At 35.0% G+C, this 22,908-nt stretch overlaps 1 protein-coding gene across 2 annotated transcripts in view; it reads left to right on the forward strand.

Moving 5' to 3' along the window:
* The window catches only part of SOS2 (SOS Ras/Rho guanine nucleotide exchange factor 2), a 41,908-nt gene that overhangs the window by 7,949 nt on the left and 11,051 nt on the right, over positions 1-22,908 (forward strand). For both annotated transcript variants that reach the window (XM_032236881.1, XM_032236892.1), the window contains exons 3-16: positions 633-764; positions 2,795-2,959; positions 3,231-3,434; positions 4,209-4,352; positions 5,782-5,892; positions 12,412-12,510; positions 13,689-13,816; positions 14,054-14,709; positions 14,805-14,886; positions 18,521-18,643; positions 18,846-18,949; positions 20,260-20,476; positions 21,571-21,690; positions 22,167-22,329. In XM_032236881.1, the coding sequence (XP_032092772.1) occupies positions 633-764; positions 2,795-2,959; positions 3,231-3,434; positions 4,209-4,352; positions 5,782-5,892; positions 12,412-12,510; positions 13,689-13,816; positions 14,054-14,709; positions 14,805-14,886; positions 18,521-18,643; positions 18,846-18,949; positions 20,260-20,476; positions 21,571-21,690; positions 22,167-22,329 (2,448 nt within the window). The remainder of the gene's footprint in view (positions 1-632; positions 765-2,794; positions 2,960-3,230; positions 3,435-4,208; positions 4,353-5,781; positions 5,893-12,411; positions 12,511-13,688; positions 13,817-14,053; positions 14,710-14,804; positions 14,887-18,520; positions 18,644-18,845; positions 18,950-20,259; positions 20,477-21,570; positions 21,691-22,166; positions 22,330-22,908) is intronic.

Consider the following 22,908-nt stretch of genomic DNA (forward strand, 5'->3'; position numbering starts at 1 on the left):
TTCACAGTGCTTTACCACCCTCTGTAAATGGTTTACAGGGTCAGCATATTGCCCCCAAGAATCTGAGTCGTCATTTTACTGGAAGGATGGAAGGCTGAATCAGCCTTGAGCTGGTGAGATTTGGACTGCTGAACTGCTGGCAGTTCGCAGTCAGCAGAATATTCTGCAATACTGCATTCTAATCACTGTGCCACCATGGCTCTTAATATCTCAATAGCTTAATACCACAACTGAGAGAATGGGATTGCAATCATGGAGCAAAGTGGTCAGGTGGACATCTTGCTTAGCAATTGCTTCACTCAACGATCAAGAGTTTGGCCCCAATTGTGGTTGTAAGTCGAGGACTAGCTATAATGTTCTACATTAAAGCATACAAGAGAAATTGCGTGGTACTTATGGAAAGTTTACGACAGAGAATAATTATTCTTAATTCCTAATGGTGTGTTCAGTTCCTATGCATTATGCTGTTTTCCAATTAGAAAATTAAAATAATATTTGAAAAGTATTCTGAACCAATAAGAAAAGAATACTCAGAGAAATAAATAATATACTCTAGCAAAATTTAAAGAAAGAAGTCTGGCTCTCTTTTTTAATTGAAAATTTGACAGCTGGGTTTTTTTGCACTTGGACAGGAGCGTGTTCAAAAGACATTTCCTCATCCAATTGACAAGTGGGCAATTGCAGATGCACAGTCAGCTATTGAGAAGCGAAAACGAAGAAATCCTCTGCTGTTGCCGGTGGACAAAATACATCCTTTATTAAAGGTATACTGGGACAAAAATACTGGTGATTTAATATGACATTTTTAATTACTACATTTAATAATTTCACCTTCTGTCCTTCACTAAGACACTCTTACCTGAAAAATATGAAGTAATTGTGAAATAGCAGAATATAACTAGACATGCAGAAAAATATACCCTTTCTTGAAAGAAAAGTGTGTGTCCTGTGGTTAGAAAAGGGGAAAAGATTCAACCAAAGAAAGAAATACCATTTCTAGTTGTGGATAAAAAGAAACCCAGAATGGCACCAGCCTCATAATAGTATATGTAATATAGTATTATACATGGAGGTTATACTTCTTTTTTTGGAGGCTTGTAAGTGCTCTGCAGGATTATTGACTCCAAGTTAAAGTGTGTATCCTTTATATCCTTTCCATCATGAAGTAACATTTTTAGGGGGGGCAGGTGTCATCAAATGAACTTTTTTGTTATAAAGTTTTTTATTTTTTCCTTTTCATAACATATAATCACATGTATACTATTACATAGCCAACATCATATTGTATTATTAAATGTTTACATCAGTTCATCTTACCATCAACTCCCAAAAACAATTATTGGCTCTTCTGCTCTCCATACACCATATTTGTACCTTATCTATCACTTTCTTCTCCCTCTCTCCTCCCCCTCCCTACCTCCTTTCTTCCCTCTGTCATCCTTCCCTTCTCTACTTTCCTTTCCTCTCTCCTTCTCTCTCCCCTTTCCACTCCTCATTTCTCTCCTCTTCCCCCCTTGCCCTCTCTTCATCCCTTACCTCTCTCCTCTACTTCCCACTCTTCATCTCATTTACTTGGTATTTCAGCTTCTGAGCAAGCTCCATTTTATGTTTATGGTATTTATAATTCCTTTTCAATATACATATTTAATTTTAACATGTATTCCCCTCCTTTAAAAAAAAATTAACAAAAAAGTATACATATATAATCATTGTGCTTTTAATACCCCCCTCCCCTGTGGCCTAATTTTGGCCGAGATGTAGACCTGGTTACAATTCCCACCTATTCTCATCATTAGCTTTTTATAACTATATAGCCTTACATACCCCCAATTTGTGATTCCGTCTTTAAATCTCAGTAGTTTCCCATTGTAGATGTATTTCATGTTCCCTCTCCATTTTTCCATATCTTGGATTAGATTACCCTTAATTGTCTATAAATGGTAATCCTCGCTGTTCAATGTTCATTACAATTCCCTTAATCTATTATATAGAATAACAAGCGATAAACATCTCACTTTATTCATCATCTTAAAAGTTCTATATATGTCCATGTTTCATATATTTTAACCCATGCAATAGAAGTTGTCCTTCTATTGTCATATTCAGTCAATTCACAACTCAGTTTAATTATCATGTATAAAAGTGAATCACAAACCTCTGCTTTACAACCTCCCCGTATCAGTTTTATATTTATACATATTCCATATATTTTAACCTTTGTTTAATTATCTTTCCATTATGTTCAACCAATTAGCAACTCCATTTATTGTCATATTTAGGAATAAAATCCTTATCTTAGCTTTATATTTTCCCAAATAACAGTTTCTAGTTGTCTGATTTTTGCCTAGTAAGTCTTTTATCCCACTTCTCTGTTCCTGTCTTCTCCCTTTTCTTTGTTTTGACACGTCCACTCTCTTCAATTTTCCCCAGGCCATCATGAAAATGATATTTTATATTTCTCTTTGTTGGGGCATAATCTCCTACTCCAATTTTCCTTATGCCACTAACCACCATCACACAAGTTCATTTGAGGTGTCATCAAATGAACTTGTGTGATGTCTGAATATTTCCTCTCAAAAAAGATTATCAGTTTCACAATAGTTTGCCAGAATCTTTCTTAAAACTGCCAAGGATTTGGGTGGTTTTGAGGAGGGAATCAGAGACATTTTTTTCATTATCTCATTTTGTGTTGCCTTGTATGTAAGTATTCTTATGGTACCCAGCTGTCTGACTTTGCTCAGATAAAAGCATAATAAATAGGATTTTATACATCTTCTTTTGTGTTAATTTTCAGGAGGTTCTTGGTTATAAAATAGATTATCACATGTCTCTTTATATTGTGGCTGTCCTGGAATACATCTCTGCTGACATCTTAAAATTGGCTGGCAATTATGTTTTCAACATACGACATTTTGAGATTTCCCAACAGGACATTAAAGTATCCATGTGTGCTGATAAGGTGAGATTCTATGGAAATCCCAAATTTTTGTAAATATTTCATCTTAATTATATAGTTGTTGGGTATTCTTCCTATTTCATCTTGCCATAAATAGTACTTTGTTATAGAGCAGCTTTACATGTCAATAACATGTACTCAAAGATATTATGACACTTCTCTCAAAAAATTGTAGTATTAATTCATTAGTCAATAAAATATTGAATTCAATAGTTTTTCAAAAAGGCCATAACTTCATATTTGCCCATGTGTAAAATATCTCTTCTCTATTTAGGTATTAATGGATATGTTTGATCAAGATGACATTGGTTTGATTTCCTTATGTGAGGAAGAGCCTTCTTCTTCTGGTGAACTTAATTACTATGATCTTGTCAGGACTGAAATTGCAGATGAAAGACAGTATCTGCGGGAGCTAAATTTGATCATAAAAGTATTTCGAGAAGCTTTTCTATCTAACAAAAAGCTGTTCATGCCCAATGTAAGTCAGTCCTTTGCCAAATTGGCCCTTTGTTGTGATACAATGTGTGCTTTGAAATAAATTTAATTATGGTAAAAACTCCCTCCTCTTGAAATCTTATTTTAATGAGCAACAGGTAACTAAAAATTTGCTTTATTGCATGTTAGTTTTCTAATTTCTCTTTTTTTTAAGTGTTATTTTTCAAAAATGCAAACAAATTCTTTCTTCAGGGAATCAAAATGAATTACCTTATTCTGATGCAGCAATTAAAATAAATCATAAACACATTCAAATTTCAGTTGACATCTTGCCATATACTGTTACAACTGCAATCTTTTAAAGGTATTTTGAGACTTGGTAGCATAACACATGGAGAAGTTCAGCTCTGTGAATGCTTCCATTCAAAAGAGCAGGACTTCTTATGTAAAATACCACTTTTTTCCATAAATGTCTGTTTAAAAACACTAGCTGAGGCAAGCATTTTATAACAGATCAGAAGTTTGTACAGATAAAGAGACTATATAAAATAATTCATCAAGTCTAAAATTCTTTAGATTTGACTTACCAACATTCAAATACCGGTACTTCAACGCCCAGAATTCTCCAGCCAATTCTGGGAGTTGAAGTTCAGACTTAATGTTGCTAAAATTGAGAAACACTGGTCTAAAACGATACAAAATCTTCCTTAATCTTTTGGTCTAATTTAAACTATTGTATAAATTTTAATCAAATGGCTGAATATTTAAAACAAATGTTAAAAACATACATATTCAGAATGGATTTTCTTTTCCTCAGGATATTGACATGATATTCAGCAACATCACAGATATCCATGAATTGACAATGAAGCTCTTGGGATTAATTGAGGACACAGTTGAAATGACTGATGAAAGTAGTCCTCATCCCCTGGTTGGCAGTTGTTTTGAAGATCTAGCAGAAGTGAGTTAGCAGTGCTGTTCCATTTATTATTCAGTGGGGCATGACTAATTCAGATTTTTTTGGGGGGGGGTTAAGAATGAATTTCTTCTGCTATGGAGGATTACTCTGTTTCCCTCTCTACCTGCAAATATATATTTAGCGTATTAAAGTGCAGGCATATAATGTATTTATTATAAAACTTTTTTTATAACTGGGAATACAGACTTGAAGAATATACATGGCAAACCTAAAAAATCTTTTTCTTTGAAATCCTACTTATTCATTATGAGTTCCTCCAATGTTTGTCTGAATTTAAAAATACAAAGTTAATGATACAATATCTTAAATGGGAAAAGAACTAATTCAGATATCATGTTTTCTCAGCTAATTAGCAATTAAAGAATGTCAAAATTATGGTTTAATAATTGGTAAATTACTAGTGGTTTCTTTTGTCAAACATGATGACAAAATATTATTGCAGAAAGCAATGATGAAATGGTTTGTTCTCTTTCTGAAGTACTGGTTTGTTGCAGAATATATCATACAGTATGTGGTCATAGCTTCCTTTTCTGTAATTTATTATAAGATACTAATAGTTTGCCTTTCTATTTCAAAAGCCTTAGGAGATTTAATCATTTTCTTAAAACTATAATATGTGGAGCAGTTCTTTGGAAAACTTGTTGATATCACCTAATATATTTTCAGGCTTAATTAAATATGATCAATTAAACATAAATATTATCTTTAAGAACAACCAGATCTTGATAAAATTGGGTGTAATTCAGTTTTGGAATACTATTAAAACATGGCTTGTTTATAGAAATGCTCTTCATTGCCCTTCTTTCTTCCCTTTAACGCATAAATTCATTTCTCCATTTCCCAGTTTTCAGTAACTGGAATTTTCTGATATTGGCTTGCTCTAAAAACAATTTGATGAATTTTCCAATTGTGATTTGTCAATTCACACTTACGGTAGCTAATGGAAAAACAGGAACTAAATAGGACTATGTAATTGTTGTATATCAAGTACATCACTCGCATAGTCATTTTGATTTCTAAACTATAGCATGTTGTTAAGATGAACTGAAATGTATGCTGGGTGTTTGAAATTATCACTTGATTCATTTTCAGATGAAAGATTTCTAGTTATTTGTGTTCTATATATTATACTTACAGTTGTATAGTGTTTAAATGTGTTTGGATAAAGTTATCCTTGCTATATATTGGTCCAATTGGATGATGTTTAGGTGATTTAGATGCCCTTCTCTTTTTTAAAAAAAATATTTATTGAAAAATTAGTGACAATTAATTTGAATTGCACTTCATTATCCAAGTTGGATAGATGATATTCCATTAAATATGTAAAAGTAGAACTATTAAAACATCTCTTATGTAATTAGTAATTTCTCTAAATCACATATTTTACAATGCTTATATTCTTTTTTTCTAGGAACAAGCCTTTGACCCATATGAAACCTTATCACAGGAAATCCTTTCACCACAATATCAAGAACATTTTAATAATGTAATGGCTAAACCTGCTGTGGCCTTACACTTCCAGGTATATATACAGAACAAATGTGAAAGTTCTAACATAAAAATAAAACAGAAAAAATCTCTATCTCATATGTTAGCAATCTTGATAAAATAATTTAAATTATAGAATCTGGATATTGTTAAATTCCAACCCTTATCATTTCCTACTTGTATTGCTAGGATTGTGAATTTGCAACATTGGGAGGTCAAAACTGTAGATGGACAGAAGCATTCTTTTTTGAGAGTAGTGGCTTTCTCCTTATAACAGTGCTATGCATACCATTCTTGTTCAGAGTTGTCCTGATGAACACTGGCATTTGCTATTAGAAGAGAAGTCTTTAGTTCCTTAGATAATACCTGGGTTCTTTGAGATGTTATGTAGTATTAAATACTTTGTTCAGTGTGATCTTGTTCAATCACTCTTAGGAAGGGTAAAAATTGCATTAAATTGCCCTCATACGTATACAGTCTGCCTGACAGCAGACTTTGTAAATAGACTTAGTAAATAATTTTATAATCTTTTCCTGCCTTGCGAACAACTGTTTTTCAGATGTACTCAGAAACCTCCTTTGTTCAAGCCTTGACACGCTTTCACATACCTGCTTTGTAAAGATCTGATTTGATAGTGAATTCCCAGAATTCTATTCTTCAAGGCAGAACCGCCCACACTTACATCTGATGATTATTCTATTGATTGAAACATCTGATTCTAATTTCCCCTTCAAATGAACTCATAATCCTAGAGGTTCATATACCCTGCCACGTGCCTATATGTAGCTTTGGATCATTTTCCTCAATAAATAATAAACAAGTATAATATTTTTGACTCATTAATTTAATGAGTCTTAGAATCTTTGTTCTAGGAGAAAGCTAGCATGGAGAATATGTTTTAAGGAATATTTATGCAGAAATATTGAACATTCAAAAGGATTAACAAACTTTTAAGCACCATCATTTACACAACCATAATAAAAAAATTAGCCATATAACTTTCCACCTCTTGTTTTCTGGAATTCAGCTCTTTTGTCTAATGAAAACTTATAAGAATTTTTGAAAGCTGGCAATTAATAATTTTCATTGGTCTAATAAAGATATTTTTTCCTTCCTTCAGTTGAAGATTGCCTAGAGCAATAGCACTTAGACTTATATACCGCTTCACAGTGCTTTTACAGCCCTCTCTAAGTAGTTTACTGAGTCAGCATATTGCCCCCAACAACCTGGGTCGTCATTTTATCGGAAGGATGGAAGGCTGAGTCAACCTTGAGCCCATGGGATTTGAACTACCACCTGCTGGCAATCAGCAGTCAGCAGAAGTAGCCTGCAGTACTGCACTCTAACCATTGTGCCACCATGGCTCCTATACTGCCATATAGTTGCTTTGACTATGGTTATAGATTTTCTCCTAGGCGCTGCTTGGAGTGTCCAAGCATGGGTTAACCTCAGCTTGCTTCCCAAGGACTGGGTTCAAATCTTTGTGTAGCCACGCCTCCTGTTCCCCACAGAGGCTCAGTTTTAAAAACTCAGTTGCCCTAAAAGGATCCAGTTAGGGAGTTCCAGTCCTTGAACAGCAAATTAGACTCTCCAAACAGTTAGTGTAGCCTTTTTTCTTATTTTTGTGTTTAGCATATAGTGTTAGGATTCTTTAAAAATCACTGGAGGAAAGTTCACTCCTAATTGAAATGCGGAACAGGTGCTCGGAGCGCGGCTGCCTTCCGCAACCACCATGGTTGAGGCACCACCGGGAGGCTTGTCAGCGGCTGCTGGTGAGCTCTGGGGGAAAGTCGGCAGGTAGGGATCCCTCTGAGTTCGCTGTTGGTTGTCTAAATTTAGAACGGAGGCTCTACTGAGCTCTCTGAACTGCCAGCAGCTCCCTGGTGCGCTCCGTAGCTTGTGGTGGCCATTTTGGACAGAAAAAAAGCAGCGTGCTTTATTCTCAAGCCGTTTGCTTTGCCTGATTTCCACAGCAGATCGCTGCTGGGAGGGCTTCTTAATTTGGGATCTCGCTCTGGGTCTCCAGGCAGGTCTCCCCCTCCCCAGGAAGACTATTGAGAGCGGCTGCAAGGATTTGGCTCTCTCGGGCCATTCCTTGCTTTATCACTGCGCAGATCTGCAGTGCCTTGGGACTTCCATTTTTGGCGCCAAAATATTGCTGACTGTTACTGATCCCAGCAAGGCCCCATTTTTCTCAGAACTTGGATTGAATTAAAGGGGCATACTTCCGGAACTATTGCATTACTGGGATTATCACATCTAAAGCTCTGACTGAGAAAGAACTGTGCCATGGCCAACAGGAACGTGTCTGAAGCCAGGGATCAAGCTGAACCTCCTGCTAACAAACGCAGTAGGCCCAACCCTGCTGCTAAGAGGGACAGTGCAGGCTGTCCTGCAAAAGTGAAACAGCCCCAAGCCAAGAAAGTCTCAAAAGCTGCAGAAAAGTTGGCTGAAAGGAGACAAAAGGCCCTGGAGAGATAGTTTCAAAAGGCAGTTAGTGCCCAGGCACAAACTCTGCAAGCCAGGAAACCATCCCCACCACCAGTTTCTACAGACATTCCCTTGGTGGAGACTCCATGGGAGGGCTCTCCATCTCTGGGGAACAGGAGGCGTGGCTACACAAAGATTTAAACTCAGTCCTTGGGCAGCAAGCTGAAGTTAACCCATGCTTGGACACTCCCGCAGCGGTTAGAGAACAACCATTGAGGTAAGCCAACGGTCAATATCTATGATTTATAAAGTTCATGGTCTTCAATGAGCTATATTGTTTTTTCTCAAATGTGGTATTGTCTGACAAGCAAACATTTGCCGTCCATAACTTACCATGATTCTTTATTTAAGATCACAATGTTTGAATTGGTCTTTAGAGTTTAATTATTTATCTGTCACTGAATTAAGTTCTTTCCTCAGAATCTCTAGAGCAGCAGTCCCCAAGCTTTTTTTTTAATAAAAAAATTGTATTATTATTTTTTATTACATAGACAACACATACCCACAACAATGAAAAAACAAACAAAACAAAACAGAAAAAAACCCATCATCATATAGCATGTCGTTTGGTTACAAGTGTTTTAGCATTTATCATTCTTATACATTTATTATTTCATTTAATAGGTTATAATATACAGTTTGGGTTGCTTTATTTACCATCCCTTCCTCCTGTTATAACACCACCTTATTTTCCCTTTCTTTTCTCCCTTCCTTCTCTACTTTCTTCCTTCCTGCTCTCCCTTTCCTTCCTTCTTCCTATACCTTTCTCCTACTCCTGCTCTTCCTCATCCCCTTCCTACCCTCTCTCCTCCTCTTTCTCTCCTTTCCATCCTCCTCTCCTTACCTCTTTCTTTTCACCCTCTCCCTTCTCTATTTTCTTCCTTCCTCCTTTCCTTCCCCTTCCTTCTTCCCTTACCTCTCCTTTGCTCCTACTCTTCATCTTTCCCTTCCTACCCACTCTCCTTCCTTTTCTCTCCCTTCCAGCTTCCTTTCCTTTCCCTTTCCTTTCTCCCTCCCTCCCTTCTCTACTTTCCTCCTTCCTCCTCTCCTTCCCCTTCCTTCTTCCCGTGCCTTTCTCCTACTCCTACTCTTCCTCTTCCCCTTTCTACCCTCTCTCCTCCTCTTTCTCTCCTTTCCATCCTCCTCTCCTTACCTCTTTCTTCTTTCCCCCATCTTCCTTTCATTCTCTCCTCCTTTCTCCCTTTCTTTTTCTACTATTATTGGTGTGTCTGTTTTAAATCTCAGTTTATGTTTCCTTGGGATGGTACTTCCGCCAACCCAAATATAATTTAGTATCATTTCTTATTCCCTTACCTTTGCTAATCTATCCTAATTATATTTCCCCCCACAGACACACTTTGTATCTCTCTATTGTATATATACTTACATATTTGATTAAAAAAAACACAAAAAAACACAACATACATATGTTATAAAAAAGTATATCAGCTGGTTACAAAAAGTTTTTGTGCATCTCTTCCATTAATTCATGTTAATTTGAATGTCTTAACTGAAATATTTACTATATTAACATCATCATACCTCCACTTTTAGTTGATTACAGTTATTTAAACATCCTTCATCCTTAACTATACCAAAAATTCAATCCATAACCACATGCTGGCATTTCATTTACTTATTTATAAAATCCTCCATTAACATTAAGCCCTCATATCCTGTTTTAGCTAAACATCCATAATGTTTAATACCAAAGATTTCTAATTTCTAATCCTCCATGTGTATAATTTATTACCATTCTCCTTTCTTTATTTAGTTACATCCTATATCATAGCATTTTCCCCCTATTAGTTAAGATTTAACTGTATATAGTTTTATTTTATTTTTTTATAATAATTATTATTGTAATTAATAATCTTTATATATAGTCCAAAGATATTTCTAACCTTCCCTTCTCATATCCAATTATTACTTATCATAGCAACATTGTATACATTACTATCATTATCTATTGTTATTCAACTATACCTATTGCAAATGAATTTAACTAGGTTTAGCTAGTTTTGAATTATACTCTTCCATCTATCAGCCTGTATCTCTCCAATAACAGAACAGTCTTATATCTGCTGCCATTCGTGGGTCCAGTTCTCCAAACATCTTTATGAGCAAGTCCATACGAAGAAATCTTTGCACCTTTTTGTTTGTAGTGCCTCTCATATAATGTTGCCGCCCTCTTTTTATTTCCTTTATCAACTTGTCTTTAATTCTCAGTAGTGGTATCAAATGTTTTGCAGATGGTATTTCATAAACTATGAATTCTTTAATGCTTCTCACTCCTCCTGTGCCCTGTCTTTTGAAGTAAATTTTCTGTGTGTTTGCCTCTTCTTCAAACATTCCATTCTTTCCTTCCTCAGAAGTAAACCAGTTGCCCCGAATATCAACAAATTCAGAATCTTTATCTCCGATATCCTTATTTTGTATTTGAAGAACATTCTCAGTTTTTTCCTCGTACTTTGTTGCCAAAAACACCAAATAATCCAATTTTCTCTGAATTCTATCTTGTGTGTCAGACAGCTTCTGTAGTGCTGAAGAAATCACTTGAATAGACACTCGAATACACCCCATGTTTATACGCAGTTAGTATTTTTTCTTGAGAGCTCTGAAATATTTGCAAGTAAAAGCAGACTGAAAGCTGTACAATCTTATCAGATCTTAAGCCAATACTGCCAAGCAATAAAAGTGTCAAGATGTAAACAGCCAAATTATAGTGAATTGGTTTACAGCCCGTTTGCGGAAGATCAGAGGAGATGTTGGAGTAATCTATCCATTATCCGTGTGAATAACATTTAAAACCACCGTCCAAAACCATTAAAAGGATCAAAATCGCCGCTAGATTCTTCTGTTCTTTAATTTAAATTAGTTTGAATTTTTAGGCGGTCTGTTTCTAAATAATAAAATATTCTTACCAGCTGGAAACACTTTCTCTTTCTTTAGGGCTGTCTGCAGTTTCAATTAGCCTTGTGGCTAATCCGGAAGTTACTGGCAAAGGAGGTTTTTCCAGGGTCCCCAGAGACTTTGCGAACGTCTTTGGGACCACTGGGTCTCCCCCTACCTTTCACTGTCTCTTCGGGACAGCTTGGGTCCAAAAAGGAACCGTCCAGATGCTTCGGAATAGAAAGAGATTCAGGGAGAGCCTGAAAGTCCGTCTTCTCACTGCTAAGCCCCGCCTTCTTCCCCAGCAGTCCCCAAGCTTTGTGGCACTCACACAAGAGAGAATGGAAGCCCTTTGGGATGCCCCTTGTACAAGTGGAGCTGCGTGTAAGCACTGGCCCACCTCTTGTGTGGCCCGATGGAAGGTCTGAAGCAGTGTGAGATTGCTCCTCCCAAAGCCTTTCATCCATTAGCAAAAGAAGAGAAGAGAAAAGCCTGGGGGGGGGGTGGTCTCATGCTCCTTTAGACTCATTGAGCCTGCCCCACACTTAAAATGTGTATTTGGTGTCCTTTGCAGGCAGCCTTGGTGAGTCAGCAAAGCTGAGCAGGACATGTTCATCCCACTCAGCCTCTGCTCTCACCACTCTCCTTTTGGAGCATTGGGAGTAGGCAGCTTGGCAGTCCAACTGGGGTGAGAGAGGGGAACGAGGCAGCAGGCTGGTGCACACACACACATATGTAGCTCCACTTTTGGGCACCATGCACAAGTGGAGCTGCTCATGAACATCAGCTTGCCTCTTGCAAGACCCATTTCAAATAGGCCCTGCTCTGGTAATGGGCCATGGCCTGGGGGTTGGTGACCCCTGCTCTAGAAAGACTGTAGAGATGACAAAATGTGGGTAATTGTGGTTTGAAAGGTTTACTTTGTTGAAATGTTCATAAAACCTTCCTCCCACCCTACTAGATGCAATAAATTATTGTAAAGGCTTTTAATGTTAGAATAGTCTATAGAGAGGATGTTTATCTTTCTGTCTGTCTGTTCATCCATCCATCTTTCACAAAACATGTATGTCATCCTCATAGCTTCTAGACAGCTCACATTATAATTTTGAATGTCTTCTGTCTCTTCTTCCTATGACAATCATTGAAACCAGACTTTCTTTTTTTCCTTCAGTCAATTGCTGATGGCTTTAAAGAAGCAGTACAATATGTGCTACCACGTCTCATGTTAGTGCCTGTTTATCACTGTCTGCACTATTTTGAATTGCTACAGGTGAGATACACTGTTTAAAATAAATTACAAGTAAATTCTATATACAAATTGAATGTGCACATATACTAAATCTGGATTAAATAAAAATGTTGCATCTGTTTCATACACCAAATTTGGTCATTTAAACATGTAAACTACTACTTTTGTTGTTTTTAATAATTTTTCATTTTAGCTTGACTAGTGTTTGTACTGGAGTTTAAAAAACAAAATGTGGATTTACTGTATCTGACAGCAAGTTATAGATACATTAAAAAGACAATTATGTTTTATTAGCATGAGCTAATAATATACCCAGCTGATAGATGAGCCTTTCCCAGCTTAGTGCTTTCCAAATCTATTGTTCTGTAGATTCTGTTAGTTATAGACTGATACCTCTTGTAAGCACCAGATTGAAGTCAGATCTAAGAGAACTATGAACAAGGCCTTGATAATTAGAGTGTTAAATTTAGCATTACTCAGAACTATTTGTTTTCATTAAAAGTGTGCAAAATGTTTTGTTCTGAAATGTTTGGAGCATGAAACTTCATGACATTTCCATATTTCAAGATTTCTGAAATAGTTTCAAGGTTAAAATCTTTCTAAAATGTTTATATCAGCTTTTTTTACATCCTTAACTTTTCATTATTGTAGCTACCTTAAAATCTTATTTCCCTTTCAGTATTATAATTGAAAATGAACTTGTAATGTGTGCAGAAGAAAGTATCCATCATTTGACATTCAAAGAATGCTCTTTATCTCTGCTACTCAAAATTTAAATATAAAATTAGAAAAACACATTAAATATATTTTGTCAGATGTCCTGCTCTAATATCCAATCATGGTGCTTTTAAATTTATGCTTATCATGAAAACATAACCAAAAATGACTTGCAATTCTATTTGGTAATATATTCTGATTGCTAATTTCAATTATGCTTTTAGAATTTTTTGTAAGAAGTTGTTAAGTATCAACAGGATGAATTATTTGTATGTGCAACTGCCTGAAATACACATAAGACTTTTAAGTTTGGACTAATCATTTTTGTTCACTTGAATTGCTAAAATAATTGTTTTGATCAGTGTGCATGGAAATGTATTCTTAGGTTGTATACAATTTGTATTTTGGTTACTCAGATATTTCTATAAATTCTTCTCTCCTAAATTAACTCCCCATAAAATTGAAATATTTGTTCTTTTTAGCAACTTCAAGAATGCAGTGAAGATGAAGAAGACTGTGAATGTTTAAAACAAGCCATCACAGCTCTCCTGAATCTCCAATGTAGTATGGAACGCATTTATAACAAACATTCACCTAGACGTCGACCTGGGTAAGAAAATTAGTCATGGCATTATTCTAGTCTTTGGGAACATTAGCAAATATATTGACCTTTGAAGAGAAAGGCAGATAATGTCACAGGAATTAATGCTGTGAGTCAGCACCCTGACACTTTCTTTTCCTTCTGTTAAGGCCTTTTTACATATTTTGTTTTAAAAGTAAGCATATCTGCTTTGCACAGACTACAGCTGGTAACTGCCAAGTTTAATCTGATAAACTATGCTTTTAGGGAGCCTGTGTCTTGGTTCTACAACCGCCAAATAAGAAGCAAGCATCTGGCCATTAAAAAAATGAATGAGATCCAGAAAAACATTGATGGTTGGGAAGGCAAAGATATTGGTCAGTGCTGTAATGAATTTATAATGGAAGGCACTCTGGCAAGAGTAGGAGCCAAGCATGAACGACATGTATTTCTCTTTGATGGTTTAATGATCAGCTGCAAAGCCAACCACGGACAGTCCCGACTTCCAGGTTATAGCAATGCAGAATACCGACTCAAAGAAAAGATTATTATGAGGAAAGTCCATATAGTTGATAAAGATGACACTTGTGAATACAAAAATGCTTTTGAACTGGTGTCTAAGGATGAGAACAGCTTTATCTTTGCTGCCAAGTCTGCTGAAGAGAAGAACAACTGGATGGCAGCCCTGATTTCCCTCCAGTATCGTAGCACCCTTGACCGAATGTTGGATGCCGTACTATTGCAAGAAGAGAATGAGCAGCCCCTGCGACTCCCCAGTCCAAGTATCTATCGTTTTGCAGTGGAAGACTCTGAGGAGAACATAGTTTTTGAGGACAATCTTCAGAGCAGGAATGGGATTCCGATCATCAAAGGTGGAACTGTGGTGAAACTCATTGAAAGACTAACTTATCACATGTATGCAGGTATCTGGATTTCCAATATAATGTTTTCACATTATTGACTTATGGGAATTATGACTTATGAATTACTTAATTTGGAATTGTGCTTGCCTTTCTAGATCCTAATTTTGTACGTACTTTCCTTACCACATATCGCTCCTTTTGTAAGCCGCAAGAGCTGCTAAGTTTGTTGATAGAAAGGTAAATAAAAATCTTCCCAATTCCTTTGTAATGAATTTTTATCTCATAGTAACAGTAATAAAATCACCATATTGGTAAGCTATTTTAATAATTTAAATGTTAGCACATTTATTTTTGAGCAATCTATTTTAATGGCATTTCCTATCTCCTCTTTTCAGAATACATACTTAATTATATAAAGCTTTTAGAAAGGTTTATGTGGTTTGGCAATATAAAACTAAAACAGTTTGGATTCAGTTAAAAAGAGATCATGAGAAAGTTTGCTGGACAAAGATTTCTTTCCTTGTAAAAGAAATAATAAAGCATTGCATTAATGCTTGGATAATTGGTGGTATATTACTACTAATTATTTATGTCCTAGTGGAACAACTGGAGCAAATATTACACGCAACACATAGTATAAGTTGTAAAAATGTGACAACAGTTTTCATAGTGTTTTGCCCAAGCAGAAAACAAGTTTGGAATTTGATACTAGGATGAAAGGATGAAAATGGATTTTCAGAAACCTTACAAATTCAGAATTACAGTATTGTATTACAATCCATGGGAAAGATAAAGGTACAAATATTGACCTGTACTCTAAATTTTGACTTTCTCAGAATCCTTTAGATCATTTGTTTGGTTTCCTGACTATGAAGAAAAGATTAGAAAAACAGGTCAAAAGAAACTGAAATAATCTGGATTTTAGTAATTGTTATGTTTTATGAAAAAACTATGAGAGAAATGATTGAATTGCCAACATTCAAGCTTAGTCCAATGGCAAAGAAATTACTCTTCTGTAATTGGCAGCTACATTCTATTTGTATATTACATGGATGATTAGGCTTCCATTACAATAGAAAAATCAGTAGTGACCAAATGGCATGTCCACTATGAGTCTCACAGCTGAATCATATTGCTGATTACAAAGTGGGACCCAAATCAAAATTACTAAAGATAATTTGAATTATTTAAAAGAGATAGAAATACTTTATTTGATACTTGATACTGGTACAGAAATATTAAAATGAATTGGATTAATGAATACATAGATCCTCAACAATATAAAAATGCAATATTTAAAAAGAATTAAGATCAAACTTTTCTAGCGCATTCTGAATTTTTAAGCCTGATGACTAAGATCTTTTTTATATATAAGAATTTTTTACTTTTGAATAAACACAGACAAACAAAACAGAAAAAACACCACAAAACTTATCTTCCATTACAAATTGTAGAAAGTGTGTCAATTGGTTACAAAAAGCTTTCGTGCATCCCTTCCACAGTCATCACCTACAATTCATATCCAGTTATATATTTTAAATCAAATATATTTATATATATTACTATCATCATACCTCAACCTTCATTTGATTATAATTGTTTTTAAAGTCCTTTTATATAAAATATTCCCAAATTTAAAGAAAAACCACATAATGGCATTCCGTTAACTGTTTCCATTATCATCCGGTAACATTACATCTTTATGACATGTTCTAAATAAAAAATTGATTATATTTAATAACAAAGTTTCTAGACCTCCTTTCTTAATCACTGTTTACAATTTATATCCAATTTCCTTTTATCAAACCAGTACGTACGTACGTACGTACATACATACATACATATAAAATCATACATTATTTTAAACTAAATTTGTCTTAATTTTTTATTATAAGCGTTAATACATAACAGAATTTCTAAACTTCCTTTCGTAATCACAATTTGCAATTTATATCAAATTTCCTCTTATCAAACCAATACATATCTATACATTGTTATCATTATCAATTATTTATCTAACTATATCCATTATCACTTCATTTTTTACATAATGTTCTAAATTTAACTAAATTTAACTAATTTTTTATTATAAGCTTTCATATATCAACCTGTGTTTTTCCAGTAATAGTACAGTCTTATGTCTTTTGCCATTTGTGGGCTTAGTCTTCTGGTTGTTTCCTTAATAAGATTTGTATGGACGTCTCTTCGCAACTTGTTGTTTGTTGCATATCTTATATAATCTTGAAACCCTCCATCTGCTTCTTTAATCAGCTTATATTTGGTTATCAATAGTGTTTCTAACAAAATTTCTCTCTTTAGATCCATCAATTCTTCTCTTTTTTCTTCTATACCTTGAAATCTGGGGTAGAACTCCTGTCCATCTATCTCCCCTTTCCATATTCCATGCTTTCCATTTCCAACCACGCTCAGTTCACTGTTGGTATCAACAATTATCTTGCCTTTTTGTTCATTTTTCCCTTCAGTTTCTGGGATTCTAACCTCCACTTTTTACATTTGATGAACATCTTCAATTTTTCCATCAAATTTTACTGTTTTACAATCTATGTTTTCCAATCTCTTCTCAATTTTCTCTGTTACTTCTAATAATTTTTGAATTTCAAACATAATATTTTGCAATGTTAAGGTTTCTTTTTGATGTTGTGCCATTCTTCCAATTGGTAAACACTGCCATTCTAGCATTCAAAACTTTTTATTAGATTTGACGTAAGTTCATTTATAATCCTTCAAAACAAGTCTTTGTTTTCACTTCTCTCCAGCTGCCAATGAAGCTCCCAAAGAGCACCTGTATAAACAACCCATGCTCTTCTCCTTATCACTCTCTCTAAGCAAGCTGAAGAACCTTGAAGTGCAAAGTCAAAATGATCAAAGCAAAAAAAGAAAGGGCAATGTTTCCAGGACTCAAGCCTCCAGCCTCCAAGTGGCAGTGTTACTTCCTTTCCCTCTGATATTACAACCCTCTTTGTATTCCTTTTATATCTCCTTTATATTCCAGGCTTAAAAGAAACAAAATTCTTAAGTGAACCAAAATAGAAAAAAAAAACAACCATCCAAACCAGTATTATAAAAATAAAGAAAAATATTTTAATCCATAGCTAAAAAAGAAGTAGAAGAAGAAAAACTAATCCGTTCACTTTAAAAAATAGGAAATATTTGCAAAGATTTCATCCATAAAAGAAAATTTTTAAAAAAGATAATACTGTCCAATGTAGCTTAATTTTGCCGCTTATTTTCTTCTTTTTTCAAATTTAATTTAGCTTTAATTTTTTTGGAGGGGGCAGTCTCTTTTATAACAATAAGACTTCCTCACCAGATGGACAGACTTTCTCTTTCCGCTTTCCTCCTGTTCCGGAGCTGTCCCAACTTCAGCAGCTTTTGGGTGCGCTTCTGTCGCTGGCAAGAAGAGATTCTCTTGGATCAATCAGGGACTTTGCGATGTCCCTGAGATCAGCAAGACGTACTCTTCCCTGTCACTGTCTCTTCGGGACAGTTTAGGTCCAAAAGGACTGTCGAGTGGCAAAAGTATTGACTGCGATCTCAGAGCTCTGAGATTGCACGTTGTGTCATTACAACGTCAGCTCCTGTCTCTCCATGACTAAGATCTTGATATCAGATGCTGGATGCCAGGGAGTTATAGTTCTACTAGCTGTATTTTACATATCTGTTTAGTTATATTGATTAGAATACTATAAACCACTGATAGTCTTATTGAATAAATATAACAAAAATAAATGAAGACATTCTTCTTCTTATCCCTTGTTCCAGTTATCATCAAGAATGTGTTCCAAATCTTTCTCTTTCTTTGTATTCTGGATCTGCTGTGACTATGTTTCATCTTCTTTGTCTTTATTAGATTTGAAATCCCTGAACCTGAGCCAACTGAAGCCGATAGGCTGGCAATAGAGAAAGGAGAACAACCAATCGGTGCAGACCTTAAACGATTTCGCAAGGAATATGTCCAGCCAATTCAACTCAGGTTTGAGCTTTTATCTCCTTATAACAATTCAAACAAAAGTATGATTTGTTATCATAGTAAGCCCTGCACCTCTTTTTTTCAATTGAGGAAACTGTTTCAGATGTCATCTCACTTAAGTATATCTGTTTTACCATCAGCTTCTGTTTGTGAACATTAAAAATAGTTTTTTAAAAATCTCTTTTCTCCCTTTTTTCCCCTTAAGGGTATTGAATGTGTTTCGGCACTGGGTAGAACATCATTTTTATGACTTTGAGAGAGACCAAGAGTTACTCGATAGACTGGAGACATTTATTTCCACTGTAAGAGGTATACAATTTTAGTTGATAGTTTCTTTAAATGTGAGCACGGCATTATTTCACGGTTATTTCCTAAGTCTTTAGGAAATAAGTAGCTTTTTAGAAATCCTGAGTTTTCTTTTGATTTGCACTTATTCATGAATCAGAAGACAATGGTAGTTCCAGTTATTATGAGACAATGTTGTTATATCAATTTCCTTTTTCTGTTTACAAAAAAGGCATTACATAACTTTTCTGAATGCTTCTGCTTTTGTGTTTTGCTTCTTCCATTAAAATTAGAGTCTGAATAACATTTCTTATCCTAATTTAATGCATTTTTAGGAAACCTGTATTCATTATTATATGAAGTGAGCAGAGAGTGCTTAAATATAGGCTTTATATAAAATAAGGCGTAGGATATTCCTTTCAATAGCCTACATCTGGCAGTATGCTGTGATTTTTAGCGCCAATTTAAGTTCAGTGGTAGTGATTTCCTCTGATGTGTTTGGGTATTAGCCTGCATATCTCATTGGTCACTATAATGCTAAATTAGAAACCAGCCTTGAAGGTTTTCCTTACTTTTGCAATTTAAATGCTATTGGCCTGATTGTAAAAATCATATGTATTCTGCTACAGCATATTAAAACTAATTTTCATTACTTAAAAATGGAAAGAACCTAATAATTTATCTCCAATGTCTCCTTGTACACTGCATTTTCAGTGCAGAATACATTTTAAGAAGTGCATACCATGTATTTGCTAAACAATTTATTATCTCAGATTTGATTTATAAAATATTTTTACCAAATTTGATATTAATTATTAATACAGGTAGTCCTCAACTTAATTAAAACCAAAATTTATGTTGCTAAGCAAGACATTTGTTAAGTGAATTTTGTCCCATTTTACTACCTTTCTTACCACAGTTGTGAATCATTGCAGTTGTTAAATTAAGTTGTTAAATTAGTAAAACAGTTGTTAAGTGAATCTTGGGTCCCCATTGATTTTGCTTGTCAGAAGATAACAAAAGGTGATCATGTGACCCCAGAACACTGCAAGCATTATAAATATGAATCAGTTGCCAAGCATCTGAATTTTGTTCATGTGACCATGGGAATGCTGCAATGGCCGCAAGTGTGAAAAATTGTCATGTTAATTTTTTCAGGGCCATTGTACATGTGAACAATCTCTAAATGAACTGTTGTAAGTCAAGGACCACGTGTAATGGAAGTTTGTTTTGTTTCACACTTGCTGCATGAAATAGCAATAAATTTGTGCTTTGTATCTCTGATATCGAAATCCTTTATACAATCTACCAGCAATGTCTGATGTGTTTTCCAGGCAAATCCATGAAGAAGTGGGTGGAATCCATTGCAAAGATTATCCGGAGGAAAAAACAAGCTCATGCAAATGGCATAAGCCATAATATAACATTTGAAAGCCCTCCCCCTCCAATTGAGTGGCATATCAGCCGTCAGTTTGAGACATTTGACCTCATGACATTGCATCCCATAGAGATTGCTCGGCAGCTAACTCTCCTGGAATCTGATCTCTACAGGTAGACCACTCCTTTGTTAGGTTGACAACTCCTTCCATTACATAAGTCAAATAGCAAAATGTTCCTTTGTTAATCAAATTCAATATGCAAAGTCAATTTGAAAAGTACAGTATAGAGCAATATCATGATTGCAGTACCAATGCTGTCTGGTTTGATATTTATAGTACTATAAGTACTCCTTCATAAGCTAATGTAACATACTGTAACATACTGATTGAAGTATGTTAGCAATAAGTAGTAACAGAATAAAGCAGAGTTTTTGGTACTAGAGCATAGATTTTGTGTCTGCAAGTTTTTTTATTAATAATTTCTGTTAAATGATTTTAGATAGAAGCTTTGAAAAGGAATTCTGTCTGAAGTCTTAGTTCTGTCCATTGGAGTACCTCATAAAGGGTGTCCTGAGTACAGCTCCCATTATCCCTTTCATTGACTCATGTTATTGGGCTGATGGGAGTTTCAGGCCACCACATTTTAAGAATAAGATTGGAGAACGCTAAATCTGATAATCCTGGACCAAAGAGAGCAGTGTTTTGATTCATCTTAAGACTGTTTATATGTGAAATCGATATAGTAGGTCACTAATTCAGAAGTTGTATCTTTAATTCCTTAAAAGTAATGTGAAGAAAGTTATTAAAGTAACTTTCAGAAGTAAGACTATTTTGTACTGAGACAATATACTTAACATGCTTTAATTCACCTAAAGTACAATACAGTGCTAAATATATTTATAACTGAGCATTTGAACAATATATTGCTATTTCTAGAAGAAAGTAAAAATAATTTATGTTCAAGCTGTGGATCCAACTCATGTTTCCCTTTTCTTCTTTGAGTGATGTAAAAGTTAAACAAATAGGGTAGCTACATTTACTATCATTAAAAAATGACTCCTTGGAATGACAGTTGTATGCCATCATATTGCTTAGCAAGTAAAGAAGGAAGGGCCCATAGTATCTACACAGATTCTGATGCTGTAATTTCACTAAATGAAATGCCTGCAGCACCTTCTGAATTTTCTGTATATTATACTCTTCCAACTATGCACATCTGCACCTTCCTACACACAGTTCTTTTCTTTTGTTTTTTTTCTGTATCAGGGCTGTCCAGCCTTCAGAACTTGTTGGGAGTGTGTGGACAAAAGAAGATAAAGAAATTAATTCCCCAAACCTGCTGAAAATGATTCGGCACACAACAAATCTTACACTTTGGTTTGAAAAGTGAGTAAAGTCACTTATATCAAGATATGCAAGATTTGTATCAGCTCAAGAGCCAGAATTTGCACAGAATGGTGTGACATAGAGGAGGAACCATGTTTATCGCGGTTAAAAGGGAATGCCCATTAAATTCACCAACTATAAACATGAAAAAAAAGGAGGGAGCAATGTTGTTGTATCGCACTGCATTGGAATCTTAAGGCCACACAATAGTCATCAATTGACTGTATTTTCTTGTGCCTGGTGTAGCTGCTAATAAGGATGGGACAGATTTGTAGTGGAAAGTTTGAAGAAAGCGAAACAAAAAGAAAATCTTTCAGAAATATGTACTTAATAAATGAATATATGATGGTATTATTCATTCAGGACGTCTGAATTAATGTTGGGGGAGGGGCAAAATGAGAATATGACAATAGTTTTAAAATAGCATCCAACAAGCCACTGTACTGTTTTTCCTTCTTCTCCTTTTTCTAAATTAGGTGTATAGTAGAAATGGAAAACTTTGAAGAGCGAGTGGCTGTGCTAAGCAGGATTATAGAAATTTTGCAGGTTTTCCAGGACTTAAATAATTTCAATGGAGTTCTTGAAATAGTCAGTGCAATGAATTCTGTCTCGGTGTACAGACTAGACCACACCTTTGAAGTAAGTCTTGGTGATTGACTAATAATCAAAGTGTGACCGATAATTTTAAACTACAGTTTTATACTAATGGCAGCTGCAGTTCGGTACAAATGTGAATAACATGGTGAGAATTATTTCCCAAACTAAGTGTTTCTGATAATCTGTGTGTGTATACTTAATTTAGAATTTGCAGAATGGATATCAAAGAAGGAAAAGACCAAGAAAGACACCAGGTCTTTAATAAAGCTTAGAAAAGATTATTAAGAAATATCCCATAAATATTTACAATGTCAGCAGGTTATGATCTCAGTCAGCGAGATGAACCCTAACCACAGGGAAGGTTAATTTCTCACAAGGAAGCTGGGGAAAAGGGGCAAATCTTAAAATCCTTCTTCCCCATCTCCCACGGTCACCCATCCTTTGGAATCCTCACCTTGGTTCTAGGATAATTAGAAAGGAAAAAAATCAATGTCTATGATTACACTCATTGAAAAGGAAGAGATTACAAGAGAGTAAGCAAGCACACAGTGAATAATATACTTTGAAAGTATGTGTATTGTTAAAACATTTTTAGATTGTGCAGAAATGGATAGACTGACA

Source organism: Thamnophis elegans, chromosome 1 (genome assembly GCF_009769535.1).
Source record: "Thamnophis elegans isolate rThaEle1 chromosome 1, rThaEle1.pri, whole genome shotgun sequence".
NCBI classification, from domain to species: domain Eukaryota; kingdom Metazoa; phylum Chordata; class Lepidosauria; order Squamata; family Colubridae; genus Thamnophis; species Thamnophis elegans.